This window comes from Dermacentor silvarum, chromosome 1, assembly GCF_013339745.2.
Source record: "Dermacentor silvarum isolate Dsil-2018 chromosome 1, BIME_Dsil_1.4, whole genome shotgun sequence".
NCBI classification, from domain to species: domain Eukaryota; kingdom Metazoa; phylum Arthropoda; class Arachnida; order Ixodida; family Ixodidae; genus Dermacentor; species Dermacentor silvarum.
The window spans coordinates 78,503,680-78,520,397 of record NC_051154.1 but is presented as its reverse complement, the minus strand read 5'-3'; the positions used below and the strand labels follow the sequence as shown (position 1 = coordinate 78,520,397).

Here is a 16,718-nt window from a genome sequence, read left to right as displayed (position 1 = left end):
CGCCATTCGGGTTATCAATCTGCAGTTATAAAAAATGATGGTGCTAAGTCGGTTGGATAAAGAGTCTTATGCATAAAGGTGGTGGTTGTCTTTTCTGCAACATATGAACGGAAAGACAGGGTTGTTGTATAATTTTTTTCTGCATAATTATTCCAAAATAAAAGTAAGGAACCTTTTAGTTAGTAGTTTTAAGTTGTTTTTCGATTTGAAGCACCAGCAAATTTTGTGTGTAAGACGCGATCACGCTTTTCCAGCCCAGCAAATGATTCTTGATGCGTCCGCAAAAAAGTCTTGAAAGCTGTCAGCTATCAGAGGACAATAAATTTGTACCAGAATGCAATCAGCCGCGCACATGATTAGCCGAAATTCAATGATAGCTATGAATAATTAAACTGACGAGTGCTCAGTTGCTCAATAAAGTTCTGACCAGATGTAAATTAACCACTTTTTAAAAATCTTACTGTTTTACACCAAAAAGTTCAGCCATTATGTTGCATTTATTTCTATGCATAATACCGCAGTCGTTCATTTTATAAATGTTAGCAGCGACCACAAAGTTTAGTGGTGTCATCATCCACTTTCTGTATATCAGTGTTTCAGCCATTTTGATTCGCTGTCTTGATGTTTTTCTTACATGTAATAAATTTCTAGCACTTTCATTGAAGCTGCTGGCGCTTGGATTAAATTCACTGGCGTGCAGCTCTTCGTGCTGTCACTGAGATTAAATGCGATGACGCTAGGATTAATTGTTTGGCACTTGGATTAAGTAGTCTGGCGCTCAGATTATTTCAGCTGGTGCTTGCATTAAAGTGATCAGAAAAACCTGTAGTTTTCTTTGAGTGTAAACTCATGTAAAGGATGTAAAGGATTATACAAAGAGTCTTTGTCTACAAGGCTGGCATGGTAGCTGCGATTACTTGTGAGAAATGTTATTGGTGTTGTGTTGACCTGTGCAAGTTCTGGGTCCCAACTCATAGTTGGATATTGTAGAAATTAAGGTTGCTCAAGTGGGATTTTACTGCAGTAGTGAAAATAATTCTTTTTCTCTGCCTCAGGCAAGCCATTCACCGGCCGCATGCATCAAATCCGTGTGCACCTCCAGTTTTTAGGCAAGTAAAGCTACATGCATTGACTTTATAGGCTGGTCATCCCTAAAGTTGCACAAGTTTAGAATTGCTACCTTTGCCAAGGATGAAATAAAGCGAAGGGGGTGGGAGGGGGGTGTTTTCTGTGAGAAGTACGCAAAAATATAAAACAAAATTAAAAACAATATACAGTTGTGTAACGTCGAGTACAAACTTTGCTTGATTAAAATTTATTGAGAGGCACGAGAAAGAACAATTCACACCCATTTGGCTCACACAGCCCAAACTGGTCGTGACAGCTGATGTGATAAGCACTACCAGCAGATGGCCGCTGAGAAGATGTATCGGAAAGAAACAAAAGTTGTGCTAGGACTCATAGGAGAAATCTTAGGAGAAAAATAAAAGTAAAAGGATGGGCTGCTCGGTCTTGCAACTTCAGGTAGCACAACAGTTTCACGCCACTGAACAGTAATCTGATTGCGACAATTCAGTTGGTTGGTATGTATGAATGCCTTACAGAGGTGCTTGCAACACAAGTAATGTGCGGATTTACGGAGAACCAGAAAACCGACAAATGGCATGCGTAGAGATTGAACCGGCAGCCGGTACTGTTAGGAAAAACAGTCTGCGCTGGTGGAAAACAGGCCAGGTGGCAAACTTACACAAATTCAGAAGTGAAGTAGTAATAGCAATGATTGCAATACTGTCTTGTTTGAGTACATACAAAAAGTACAAGCAGTTACAAATTGTCCTGAAGCTGAATGCTTGTAGTACGAGAAGGAACAAAATTATACAGGTTAATTATACAGGTTTTTGCACTTACAGGTTGCCACTTTTTCAGGAATACTCAGATTGTGCAGGGTGTGTGTGTGTATGCACGCCCATTTTTGGGGAGGGCTTTTTGTCTTATTTTTGTTGCTGTAGTGCTAAACTATCCTCAGGCAACATTTTTGATGGGTAGTACAAGCAGGTCTGTTAGCAAAATTTTTTGCCCCCTGTTACAGACATTGGTGTAGGTGATTATTACATTCTGCTGGTAAATACAATGCACTGAAAGCTCAAATTTTTGTTTGTCAGATCCTTACAGTGCTTGTGCATGACAGGGAAGTTGTGCAAAAGACAGTTTTATGTGTCAAATAAAAGCTAAAATTTGCAGACAAAGGGAAATAAAACAGGTGACCACAGGTGAGCTGAGGTCATAGGTGAGGTTTGGCACATTGAGAACTATTGGTATTTTGAAAGTATAGATAGGCACTTGGGATTGCACCTTTCACACATTTATTGCTTTGATTGATTTTATTCTTTCAGGTTACCCAATTGTTAATGACCCACTCTACAATCACACAGTTTTTGGATCACAAAAAGCTAAAGGTGGCCTTACAGAGAAAACAAAAGAACAGGTATTTTTAGCAATCATGTCAAGAGAGTAGTGCTTTTTTTTTTCTCTCTCTCTCTCTCCAGATCATCGTATGCGGCACTCTGTGACATTTTGTGATGTAATTTTCAGTTGGTGGAGGACCTTTTGGAAGTACATAACCTTAAAAAGTGGCTGGGCCCTGAAATGGATTTGACTTCAGGTAAAAAGAAATTTTCACATGATGCTTTGTAGGAGTAGAAGAAATACCCAGAAGGAGAAGGACATGCAACACATTTTAATGTCTTTAAGCAGTTATGTTTATGTACCGTAAAATACCGAGCAAGCACCCCTACCCGTGCAAGAGCCCCCCCCCCTAACTTCACTGCTAATTTCAAATTTCTGCGCCGTTCCGGGAAAGCGCCCGCCCCCCCCCCCCCCCCCTCCCGCTCCGCACCAACACTGGCCTGCCACATCCAGTCCACGAATATGATGGCAAATTCGGCAAATCGCACCGGTGCGCATCGGGGCACCCTGATGAGCCATTTCATTGAATCACGGTCGTACCCGGGCGCCCCAGTGGGCACACGAGTGCATCGGGGCGAACTGCGGCTGGCGGTCTGTAGTTCACGGACCGCCGGCCGATGGCAAGATCTGCCTCTCGCACGGCACAAAGGAGTTCCCTGCGGCACAGCGACGTGACCACTCGGTGACAGAGGAGTTGTCGCGGCTACGCTCTGGCATCGCCGGCAGCTTCACCGCTGCTAATCACTCGCCACCGATATCGTCGCTAGGCCTTTTTCAGTTCACTTCGAATCTGTAGCAGACGGCGCTTCAGCACGAACCGCCGACGCTCCCAAGCAGCAATGTTTTGTTACCGTCGTTGCCGCTTTACCTTCTTCTCGCAATAATTTCACACGATGAAGAAAACATGCTGATATTTGCGGCGCCTCCAGCTGCGATGCGAGCATGGCCGAGCCGCGGTTTGCTGTCGGCCGTTGGTAGCCATGCACTGCAGCTGAGCTTCACTTGTATCGGAACTCTCATTAGTGCTAAACGTTTCATCGTGGACATGGTTTTTAATAAAGTGAACATTACGCGTCACTTTACTCTTGCAGACATAATTTTGCCTGAAATAGAAGCTGCATAACCAATGTTCGCGTCGCCGGTCGCAGCGACGTGCCGGTGCAGCGTCGATGCGCTTTCTGTAGTTCTTTTGGTGGTTTTGAGTAACGGTGGTGTTGAGAGTGATAAACACCACTAACAAATCTTTGGCTTAATAAAGTTCATGTTCAATAATATTTTAATGCTATTCCCACTGCGCTTCTTTTTTTTTTTGCGGGAAAATTTTGTCGTGGCCATCTTGAATTTTGGAGCCGTTCCGGGATAGCGCCCCCCCCCCCCCCTAACTTACCGGTAATTTCGACTTGCTCGAGGGGGGGCGCTTGCTCGGAATTTTACGGTAGTGTAGCTGCAAAACCTGTACATTGCAGAGTGCAGATCTACCTTCGGCACTTTCAAACCTATTCTTTAACTTGCAGAGCTCCAAGAAAACTGTACTAGGGGAGGCTGTCAGTAGTGAAGGTTTCCAACCTACACTTCATGTGGTGCTGCTGGTGGCTTATGGAATACATCTTGTGTATTGACTAGTAGTGCTTTCATACGTTTTTTATTGTTTTACTCTGCTTGAGGCACATCTTGTTTGCAGAGTGGTGAAAATACTCACCAAGCTTTAAAAAAAATGAAAAAACATATACAGTATAGACCACTTATAACGTGACCGCTTATAGTGTAGGACCGGATATAGTGCGGTCTTTTTGGACTCCCACTAATTTTCCCATAGCACTCCATGTATACACGTATCGCTTATAGTGCAGTTGCGGGAAACGAAATACCGGTTACAGTGCGGCTGCCTGGGAGTACGGAAGTCAGCGGAGACAGCGAACGCTTCCCTCAAACGGGGCCCCAAGGAGTGCTCAAGGAAGAAAGAGAGACGAAGTGGAGGAGAAGGGCACGTGGTGCGAACGAACAGCCAGTGAGGCTGAAACCAGAATCTTAAGTGTGAGTCGTGAAATATCACGGCACGCATAGCGCGCGAGGGCCAACAAAACTGCCCACGCCGGCAAACGCCCGCTTCACGATAATGGCAATAAACTAAACTTAGGGAGCGGGCGGCACCGTCACAGCACGGTGAAGGGCGCGCGCGGAGACCGTGGAATGTGAGGGAGGAGGGCGGCAGGGAAGCGGATTTCGCCTCGGCAACTCTGCTGCTTCGGCGGCTCCCCTCACCCTCTCTCGTCGCTCCCTCACTTTCGACTGTCACCGTACGGGCCCGGCGCCAGCTCACCGAAGTTTCGTTTTCTGCCGTTATCGGGAAGCGGGCATTTGCCGGCGTGGGGGGCAGTTTTGTTGGCCGGCCTGGGACAGCGCCGCTGCTTCCCTCTGCGCCGTAGCCGCAGTGTGCAAGGTCAACACGTGAATAGAAAGTAGAGGCAGCATAAAGGAGAAAGAAGGGTTCACTGCCATTTTCTACGCGTGGCTACGGTAGCGTGGCTGAGACGTCGGTACGTACACGCATGTTCCGGCACAACGCAGAATCGGCGACCTTGCCATTTGAGAGAGGGTGAAATTTCTGCCGCATTTTTTTTTTTCTTTCTTTTTTTTTTTTTTGGTTCGCACGCGACATTGAGGGGTTTCTCCTAAGCTTTTACTCTATGGCGGTGCCGGAGCAATGCCGGTCGGAGGCGACGCCGCGTGATTTGGTTCGAATTAACGAGATTCGACTAAATTGAATGCAAACGTTCCAGCCGCATTCCTCGACTGTTGCATACGCATGGAGGCTCGATGCACATGTTTTGCATATGTGCAGGCCTTAAAAATTGTTTCTTTGGTTATAGTGCGGCACCGCTTATAGTGCGGATATTCGTGACTCCAGCGACTTAAGTTATAACCAGTCTACACTCTACAGTCAAACATTGATATGGTCAATAGCAAAGTTGTACTTGCAGTGAAAAACTTCGTTAATTCGAGGTTTTCAAGTATGAGTATTAAAAACAACTTCGCTAATTTCTATAGCATTCCTGGTGGATAGCACCTTGTCAGTAAGCATTTATAAACAAATCGCAAGACGGTTGGGCCATAAGAACGCGGTTATAAACGCCAGCGCATGGCGGTACAGATTGTGCCGAGAGCACTGCATTGATGTGGCTCACGGCGTCCGAGATTTGTGTGTGTTATTAACAAATTAAAAACAAACGTGTAAAAAGATATGGATATTCGTCCTGAACCAAAAAAAATTTTTTTCAGAAGTCACAGTTTTGCTAGAAAGGCAGAGCATTGATGGCAATAGCAATGAGACAACTGCATGAACTAAGGTGCATTGTTTTATTGATGTTAGGCACACTCAGCCAAACATGGAACAGATCTCACTCAATGACCGCAACGCGCTGTCGCAGCTCGAGCAAGCGCTTCGCACCATCTCGGAAACTTGAGATCACGCGACTGCCAACACTAGATGCACGGGAACAGAAATGCGCATCGAGACACGAACCGTCTCAGTTCAGCCTTTGTTCTTCCCGCACATTACCTCCAAGATACAGCACGTGGCCATGGCCCGCGTATGGACATGCGTGAGGAGGAGGCTTGTGCTTGGAGGAGAGGGCAGATAGGCGCGTGTCTAGCCTCACCTTCCTTTTACCCTAGCACCTGCTTGATCACATTGCCACGCGTTCACTTCCTCCCCGTCCCATTTGTGCAGAAGGAATTGTTAGCTCTTGCGTTTCTCTGAGCGCTACAAGCTGCTGCACGCCTCCGCAAGTTGTTTACCAACGTGACAAATGGCGCAGCAGTGTTTCCTGCCTACCGTGTCCTGGCACGCACACTTTGACAGAGTTTTTGCTGCTCAAACTTTTCATATGGGGGGACGCTTGAAATAACTTTTGCCTCAGCCAAAATCTTTATACATTTTTGCTAGATTTACTAGCCGTACAACCTCCAAGTACATGCTCGAAATAGCCGAAAACATTAATAAATCAGAACCATATCATGAAACTACTTCGTTAAGTTGCTTAAAAATTAAACTGTTTTCAAATAAACTAAGATTGGGAAATGAAATAGTTGGTTAGATCACGAATTTCGTTATATCGAGGTTCGACTGTGTACAGTGGAATCTCGATACAAATCTCACGGGGTCATTGAAAAAATTAGTATTAGCCGAATTTCGTATCATCGAAACACAATTAAAACTAGCTAAATTAAAGAGTCGAGAGGTGAACTCACTCAGGCACACGTACGTAAAAAGCATTTACAGTATAGACCACTTATAACGTAACCGTTTATAGTGCAGAACTGGCTACAACGCGGCCTTTTCCGACTCCCGTTTACCCTCCCATAGAACTCCATGTATACGCATACCGCTTACAGTGCAGCCGCGTGAGACGAAATTGCTGCTTCCGCGGGAAAATCTCGCCGACAAGGGCGGTAGCAAGCACGAGGTGCGCCCACCGATGGGAGAAGAGATCAACGAGGGCGATGTGGAGGAGGAGCATAAGACGTGAAGCACGAATCCAAGGGCGATAAAGTCGTCACCGCGCCATATGTGCGAGTGAAAGCGCGCGGGGGACACGCGCCTTCACGGACAGCAAACGCGACTTCCGTTGCGCGAAAGGCCGTGGTGGTATGGGAGGGAGGGAGGGCGACGCTGTGCTGCGGCGCCAAATGCATAGCTTGCAAACTTGACGCTGCGCCGTGCTCCCTATTGGGCAGCAGAAATAAGTGTCATTTTCTTCTTCCATAAAATCACTACTACTATCTTGCAACTGAGCGCAAGGGTAACTGGCGACGCCGCAATCTCCCCACACGAAAGGAGCAAAGCGGGAAGGTAGCGCGGGAGAGAGGGAGAAGGGGGGGGGGGGCGGCGCCTGTGCCAGCTGTCGGTGTTGTCGCACGCACCGTATCTTGAAAGCGATCTCCATGGCTCTGACCTTTCTATGCGCTGTGCTTATGCCGCTCAGTTTCCGTTGAAGCGATAGACCGCACGAACCTTTGCTTGCTGCAGCGGCTGCGTGTGGGGAAGCGCGGCCGCCGCAGCGAGCGAAGAGACAAAAAGAAAAGCACAAAAGCGCCACCGCTTCAAACTCTTTGCGCTCAGTCGCGGCTTCCGCGCTGTCCGGCGCCTCCACGCCAAAAGAGAAAGGGAAAACGCGCGTGACTGCGCGCTGTTCTCTTTCGCGGCCGTCGGTGGGGCGGCGTTTATTCGTATCAACCGACGCGGGTCGAAAATCAATTCGTAACAACCGTTCTCTAGCACGTTGCAAAGTAATGGGGCTCGGCCGGGACCTGAGAAAAATCGTGATCGTATCATCGAGATTCCACTGTACACTGAGGACTTCTTTGTTGAAACCAATTGTATGTTTACAGCAGTCATGTGGGCAAGTCACGAGTATTTTTTATGCTAGTTAACTTGTTAGTGATAAACAGTTATTTAACATTTTTAATATTACACTAATATCTTGCTACTAACAAAGTTAAAGGGGCGCCACATTTCAATATAATGAGTGTCCACCTTCATGCCCTATATTGGCAGCCAGGAAAGGCGGGGGTGTCTTGTTAGTAACCACTTGGTAACCAGACGCAAAATCTAGCTGTACACCACTAAAGGACTGCAACGGATTTTTGTGACTTCTTCGTCAGTGAGATGACTGTCCTATAATGCAGCTGTCAACTCTCATGTAATGCCATAACAGGTCTTGCACTGTTTTGTGACCATGCCGGCAGAGCGCTGCAAACCTCTGATTTCGTGCAATACTCGTCACCGTGCACAAGTAGGCGCTTGTAAACAACAGAAATGTATTTATTCGCGCTGGCAACCACTGACTGTGGCATTGCACTCAATCAGAAACTATAGCACCACTTCACCAGCATGTTCTAGATGCAGATGAGCTGAGTGATCACGAAGAACATGAGGCTATAACGCGCCAATAAATGGATTGTTGTGAAATTTCCTGGGCTGTGCTTGTACAGCAGATTATCACGCCCATGGTTAGAAGGCGCTGCATGTATAGTGCATGTACAGCCGTCAGCACGCTTAACACGAACACTCCGCAGCGTGGCCTGGACCGGCTTCAACTGACGCCAGCGTCGCGTAGTGTTGTGCGCTGTTATCTCGGTATGTTTGCGGCCGCTGACGCTCAATTTGACTGTTCGACTTGTCTTTCGCTTATGCCTGACCAGCGGGGAGAGTACGCTGACTTGACAGATCCGTTTCGCCATGTTTCGTTCGTGGCTGCTGTCTCACGCGTGCCCAGAAAACACGTTGGGGTTTGCTTATCTCGGCAAAGCGAAATGGCGTGCGACAGCTCGCTTTGCCGATATAAGATAACTTAAATCTGCATTACGTGGCCTGCCCAGCTACATTTTTTTTTCTCTCTCTCTCTTTCTTAATGTCAACTAGAATATTGGCTAACTCCGTTTGCTCTCTGATCCACGCTGCTGTCTTCCTGTCTCTTTAACGTTACGCCTAACATTTATCATTCCATCGTTTTTTGCCCGGTCTTTAAAGGGACCCTGAACCGATTTTGTACAAACAGAGTGAGTCATTAGGGTCATTGACACATTTAAGTGCTCCGTATAATGCGTGTAATTTATTATGAGAATTTAAATATGTGTATATGCGCAGTGGCACCGCTCCCCAAGTTTTCAGCCACCCCGTTACAATCTACGTAGCTGGCGCACCTGACGTCAGTTGGACGAGCTATCCGATTGGCTACCTAGGTTGCGTCATCGATAATTTTTCCAACTTTATGGTGAACAAGTGTTGTTCGTAATAGTTGGAATATTGGTTAAATTGTTTCTATAAAAAAGCTGCCGTTTCGCTCGAAAGGCAAAGCATCGATTTCGATAGGTAATTATTAACTTTACAGAGTAAGGATAGTACATTTATCGGCTGCATATGCTTATAAACATTCGCTTACTAACTAAATTAACAATTTGCAAAAATGAACAAAAATGGAAGAAAAGATGGGAAGAGTGCATTGCTAGTAGGAGGGGACTGCTTTGAAGGGGAGAGCACTTAAAATGTTGTACCATAAGCACTAAAGGTGTTATAGCAAAAGTTCGGTTTCTTTTTGAACACGCCTCGTAAAATAGAAGGTCGCCTGCTAGTGAAACAGAACAGTAGCACTCCTGCACTGAACTTACGCTGTTTCCTTTCTTTCTGAAAAGATGGCTGTTTGCCAGAAGATGAGTGCCGTGGTGGCGGTGACACAATGGGTAGATGTGAACTCTTGGAGGAGCCTGCCACCAGCCATTTCCCAGAAAGCCTAAATCACTACTTGGAAGGTGCAGAGTCTGGGACATTTCGTGCCATGATGGAGAAGCAAGCTTTTGACAAAGCAAAGTTTGTGCGTCGCCAAGAATGCTTGGAGTGTCGTTGCAAGTACAAAGACCCTGAGCCCAAGGATCTTCTTATATATCTGCACTGCCTGCGCTACAAGGTAACTGTCATTTAGTAAATATACCTGAAGTAACCGCCGTGTTAATGTGGTATGATGGCAAAGTACCATCAAGCCCATTTATAATAATATTCACCATGACACAGGATTCATTTCTCATATTTGAGCATTTTTGGTAAGCCGATTTCCTAAAATAAAGCAAAGAATTTTAGGTTTGGAACATGCATTGATAGTGTAATAATATTTTTCTAATACAGACCCGAAAATTGCAGCCTCTAGATTGTTCAGGGCATACAATCATTGCTGCTTAGCAAGCACTTGGCATACCAGTGCTTCGTTAATGAAGGTGACATCTTTGTTGTTCATCTAAGATTCACAAGTAGAAATGTGTGAACTGCTTAAACTAATGCCTATAGGAGTGTATCAATTTAAGATTCCCACAGTATGAGTGAAAGTTTGTGTGGTGCAACTGTTCTAGCCTCTTTCGTTGGGAAGCCTCTGAGGTCTTGGATATAAAAGTTCATCCATCCTAAATGAAATTTTTATGTGCTAGGTCTCATGGTCTTTGTGGGAAAGTGCATGGTGTAGTTTTTTCACAAATTTAAAGGTTGGCTTTTGTACCTTTCTGCAGGACATTTTAACTGGCCACCTTGTGGCTGCTGATGTCAAGATACGGGTACTAAGAACAAAAACAAACTCTCAAAGAAAATAGGGCGACCACAGAAGTGGGAACTAGAGGTTCTTTTAGGGTCAGTGGGATTCATTCCAGCACTACCATTTGCAAACAGCATAATCTTTAGAAAGTATTCTTATGAACTAAGCAGTAGAATCTTACTAAACAAAACCTGAAGGGACCGGAGAAATATGTTCCGATTAACAAGAGTTCCGTTTACTGAAAAAGGTGTGCAGTGGTGCAGCATTCTATGTCATACACCCTCTTAACACTGTTAGATATGTTAAGCATGTAGCAGCTAGTTTGTCCTGTGACTTGGGCGTGATCGATGGCTACTGGATCGACTAGGCTTTCTTAGTTTCAGTTTCAAGGATGTACTCGCATCGTATCAAAACAATAAACATAGTTCTTACTATGTCAGTGGCAAAAAAACATGCAGTCGTTCTGGAGGAGCCCAAATTATCAACCAGCGCGCTGTAAGGCGTTAAAACTTCAGTTGTCCTTATTTTGGTCATCTATGGAGTGAGTGGCAGTGCCGCGAAATTCTTTAGTGCTGTACAGGGTCGTCCACTCTTAGGGTGAACATGACTCAGCTTGGCCGCGCTCTGCAGAGCGCCAGTCTGTCCAGCGCGGCCGTGCATCGAAGCGAAGCGGCGCAGGTGCACAGGGGCCTAGGGGAGGTGCTTCACGTCGTCTGCTACAGCGCGAGAGCGCCCCACTCTTGCTTAGCTGTGAAATACACTTCAATAAACGCAGGCGTTCGAGCACCCGAGGCGGCGGCGGCGAGCGCGTTTCACTAACTAAAGCATTTCCCGGCTGCTTTTACCTACAGCTTGTTCACAGCCTGCTTAGTCAATATGCATAAACAGAAACAAGCTTGTCAGCACATAAACGACATAGCATTTTTTTTGTAAGTGATGAGGGTAAAAGAACAAAGTTAATTTTTTGAGCGCTCTTTAACAGGGTGGGGCCATTTTATTTTACTGCCACAGCTGTTGGTGCAGTGCAACCGGACGAACACATCAGGAGCGCTTTTCATGATTGGGCTCACGACGTGATGAGCCTAGTGCGCTATCTCACGCTTCTCTTAATGCTATAACGAATTTGGTTAATTGACTTAAGAAAATGACCAACACCCGCCATAAATTTCACAGAAAGTTAGAGAACGATTGTTCAATCATGCATGTATATTGTATGATTGAACATGCAATATACATGCATGTAATCATGCATGTAATCGTTTTTGTCTTCTATTCTACCATTAAGGAGGGCAAAAAGAGTACTTTGACAGTAACTAAGGAGTGGCATCCATTGCTCTGCGACCGTCTTATTGCCGTGTAATGTCGCTCACAGGTGTGCGGGGATTGCTTTACGTGATGCACGGAACTGCTCTGTCCGGTATAGCAACTGATTTGGCAGTAATTTGACACCCCACTTTCATTTGCTACATCCAATAAAATATACAATTTTTTCTTGTCACACTTTATGTAAAATTGCGGAAGTAGTGCCAGTTCATTGTCGCATACCTGATGCAGGAAGTCGCATTCTCATTTAGAGGAATCATCGATCAATCCTTTGATAACATTGATAAGCTGATGTAAAGTAGGTGGCGCGGCCGTTTTTTTTTTTTTTTTATGCCCTTGGAGTTAATGCACTCAGCATGAAAATGCTGTTTCTGTTCATTTTCAATAGGTGGTTGGAGTTGAAATTCTATAATTTATGTGTGTGTTTTGTAGCTTACATTACGTCTTGCGAGGTAATTAAGTCGTCATTCGCTTCCAGTTCATTTCACCACTTCCTTGGAAAAGGTCATATGCCTATTCTCACCAAGATTTCATAATTTTGTGGGGTATACTTCCCGAAGCGACTCATGGCCTCTGCGTTACGTCACTGGGTAAATTTGGCGAGTATGATGAATTGATTTATCTTTTTTTCTTTTTTTTTTGAGGGTGGAGTGGATAAAACCTAAATATGAATACTGCCAAAGGAATGCTGGCCGCGGACAAGCCAAGCTGTTGCTGTCATGGGGAAGTCGCCGGCCCTGTGGTCGGCAAGCGGGCTAGCCATTTACAAAAGCCAAGCCCGGCCCGACACCGATCGAGCCGTTTACTATGGACGTCGGCCCGATCTACTACCGAGCTCTTTTTGCTTGAGTCATGCTAACCTCTCTTATCAGCGTACGATGCTGATACACTACTGCCAACGACTGATCACCTAAGTGGCTGCTCGCTCATAATTAAGTGAAATATTCTGGGGTGTTTCGTTAAAGCGAAAGACATGAAAAGCGCTCCTAATGTGTTTGTCCGGATGCACTGCACCAACAGCTGTGGCAGTAAAATAAAATAGCCCTACCCTGTTAAAGAGCGTGCAAAAATAACTTTGTTCTTTTACCGTTATCACCTACAAAAAAAATGCTAAGTCGTTTATGTGCTGACAAGCTTTTTTCTGTTTATGCATATTGACTAAGCAGGCTGTTCACAAGCTGTAGGCAAAAGCAGCCAGAAAATGCTTCAGTTAATGAAACGCGCTTTCCCTCGGCGTCGCTGCCTCGAGTGCTCGGTCGCCTGCGTTTAGTGAAGTGTATTTCACAGCAAAGGAAGAGGAGGCGCGCTCCCGCACTGTAGCAGATGACGCAAAGCACCTCCCCTAGGCCCCTGTGCGCCTGCGCTGCTTTGCCTCGATGCACGGCCGCGCTGAGCCATGTTCACCCTAAGAGTGGACGACCCTGTACATGGCTATGCAATTAAAAATCTATAACATTTATGCCTGCTTGAGTCTTTGCCACTGCCTTTTAAGGATGGCTTTCTGAATAGAAGTCTGGTGTCACAAAAAATCTATAGAGCTCGCTTTTGTGGTTTCATTTGCAAAGAGTTGTGAAAGTGTTGGTTCCAATGAATGAATTACCCAAATACAAAACTAACCAATTTAGAAGGCATTGTGCTATTTAAGGGGGATCAGATCGTGAAAATCGCGAAAAAAATCTATTTTTGGAAACCACGCGTTTCGGTATCTGCAATGTCTAATCTACACTGTATCAAAATGGTTCGGCCGAAAATGCACTAAAAGTGCCCGAAAAAAAATGAATTTGTCAGTGCGCAATGCGAGAAAACAGCTTTAAACCACGCAAATCACCGCAGTTCACCGGAGCCATATCTCGTATTTCCCGCCACTGAGTGCCACCATCTTGTTATCGTTCGAAAGCTAAAAGTTTCGCCGTTACGCTTCTCAATTCGTCGGTCGTCGCCATCTTGTAACAAACGCACAAACACAAAAGAAGCGCGGGTCTGCTGGAGGTAGTCACACAGGCCCTCTAATGAAAGCGGACCTCTGATTGGCTGCCGTGATGAAAGGCATCTCCCCATTGGTTACTGCTGTGGCAGCGGGCAAGATATCAACCGCCGTTGTCTGCTTCGCAAACCACGCCGGCGTCTTCACTTGACACGCAGAATTCGGATTTCTGAGAGCTCCCAGGTTAGTGATGGATCGTCGCTCGTTCGAGAAGAAATTTTGGATGAAGCAAGCCTTCGAAATACGGAAGCGCGAGCCTCCTACGACGAGAAAAATACGGCGATTAGCGGGAGAAACGGAGGAGCACCCGACTGAACGTGCCGCGCTACCTTGCACCGTGTGGCTTTAACATCGAAACCCATTGCCCTGTGCTATCGGCACCGATAACGCAGTGTAACCGATAACCCAGTGTTGCCGGATTTGAGCCCTCGTTCGGGCCCCTCGGTTCCCTTTCTTCTCATTCATTACATAACGAAGGCTCGAATCCGGCAACATTGATGCTTTCAGGTAACTTATGTGGGTTTATTGACCAGTTGCCATCACCCAAAAAAGATCACGTGCTCGTGACGCCTGTGGCAGAAAGGATCCGCCACATCCGCCCGCAGGTTTGTGAGTGGTGGCGCTGGCTAACACTCCCAGGGTTAGTTCTAGTTGTAAAACATAAATACCCCAGAAAGTGGATGGGAAAACAGCTCCGCAGTAGCTCAATGGTGAGAGCATCGCACGCGTAATGCGAAGACGTGGGTTCGTTCCCCACCTGCAGACAGTTGTTTTTTCATCCATTTTCATTACCATTAATTTATCATTTCTTTGATTCATTTAGTAAGTACAAGTAATTTCCCCTATGTTGTCCTTGGTGTCATTTTTTGTTGGCTTCTTATAATATATGAATAATAAAAATCGGGCCCCTCGGTTCCCTTCTTCTCGTTCATGTAAAATAATAATAATAATAAAAAATAAGCAGTACAAGGAACTTGCTGCTCACCTATAACAAAGCCAAGTGCGCAAAAAACATCAAAATATGTTGATGGAAAAAAATGAAGTGACAAAAAAAAAACACTACACCACAATGGCACCTTGAACGATTGAGCAAGAAAAGCCTATGTGCATACTTTAAAATACTCTTTTAGTTTTGCTAGGAAATCATCATGACTTAGAACGGATACGATTTCATTTGGTAACTTATTCCAGTGATATATTGCAAGAAAGAGAGGCGAATGGCTCAAGAAGTTAATGCACGCCAGAACGAGAGCACTTTAAAGGGATGATCAAGGCGCGGGAAGATACGATGGGCGGGCCTGATGTGGCATGCGTTGAAAGACGACCTGCAGTGATAAAGCCTGTGAAAATGGGAAAGAAGTGCTACGAGTCTACGATTTTCTAGAGAGGGAAGATTTAGAGAATTTTTAATGTTGGTGATGCTGGACGTTCGTGAGTAATTTTTCATAATGAAGCAGGCTGCTTTGTTTTGGACTCACTTGAGCTTGTTTATGAAGTACGACTGATGCGGGTTCCAAACAAAAAGACGCGTCCTCCATTTTTGAATGAACCAGCGTCATATACACTAATAATTTAGTGGACTGGTTTGCCATAAAGGTTACGCCTGATGTAGCCAAGGGTTTTGCACGCGCTGCTAGTAATCGCATCGATGTGTTCTTTCCACGAAATGTTTGAAGAAAAATGAATTCCTAGGTATTTTATTGTGTGAGCATGAGCAATAATAGCAATGTCATTCATCGAGTAATGGGTTAGCTGCGGGTTAGAAGCTCTAGTGAAAGCAATAGCCTTAGTTTTTGAAACATTTATTTCCATTTGCCACTTTCGACAGCAGTCCGTAATTTTCGTGAGGTCAGATTGCAAAGTGTCAGCGTCGGAAGGGTTAATTATTCGTTTATAAATTACACAATCATCTGCGAATAGTCTAACTGTGGATTTAATGTTACTGCTGATGTCGTTGACGTAAAGCAGGAATAAAATAGGTCCCAATACAGAGCCCTGCGGCACCCCTGATTTAACTAGGGATCGCGGAGAAGAAAATTCATTAGCAGTTACAAATTGGTACCGGTTAGTTAAAAAGTTGCTAATCCAATTAGTGGCCCTACTATTTATATTAAAATAGCGAAGTTTCATTAATAAACGGTTATGAGCTACCTTGTCGAACGCCTTCGCACAACCAATAAATATGGCGTCTACTTGTGATGAGTCATTAATAGCTTGGTATAAGTCGGAGACTAGCTCGAATAATTGCGTCTCACATGAACGACCCTGCTGAAACCCGTGTTGGTTAATGAAAAGAAGATTGTGCTCTGTTAGGTATTTCATAATTGCTGATGAAATAATGCGTTCTAATAGTTTACATAGAATGCTGGTCAGTGAAATGGGTATGTAGTTAGAGACAGATGATGGGTCACAGGACTTGAAGATTGGAATTATTTTAGTTTTTTTTCCATCCATCAGGTACGCATCCTGAATCAATAGATTGTTGAAAAAGACTAGCGAAAATGTGGGATATCACTGGTTTAGTTATTTTTAATAGTTTTGGACAGATGCCGGCTGGACCGGGAGCCGAGCTGTTAGAAAGACGATGTAGTAAGTGGCTTTTAAAATATGAAAAGAAGATAGAAGTGCAGTACCGTAACTGTCTCTCGCTGGGAGGTCACCTCAACAGTACTGCACGGGGTGGGGGTAATGGGAGTAAAAGAGTAGGGAGAAGAGGAAAGGAGGGGGGTAAGGCCATAAGAAGCAGAAGCCGAAGCTAACGAGGCTGAAGGCCGCGTGTAAGAGACGGCGGCGGAAAGGAACAGAGGTTCGATTATTGGATCCACGGCCATGTAATGATGGGGTTAGCCGTGTTGGACGAGGGCCTC

General features: G+C 45.2%; 1 protein-coding gene across 1 annotated transcript in view; it reads left to right on the top strand.

Annotated features, from left to right (window-relative positions):
- The window catches only part of LOC119431177 (pseudouridylate synthase RPUSD2-like), a 69,670-nt gene that overhangs the window by 36,862 nt on the left and 16,090 nt on the right, over window positions 1-16,718 (top strand). The window contains exons 9-12 of the mRNA XM_037698653.2: window positions 1,056-1,109; window positions 2,394-2,485; window positions 2,593-2,662; window positions 9,661-9,932. Of these exons, the coding sequence (XP_037554581.2) occupies window positions 1,056-1,109; window positions 2,394-2,485; window positions 2,593-2,662; window positions 9,661-9,932 (488 nt within the window). The remainder of the gene's footprint in view (window positions 1-1,055; window positions 1,110-2,393; window positions 2,486-2,592; window positions 2,663-9,660; window positions 9,933-16,718) is intronic.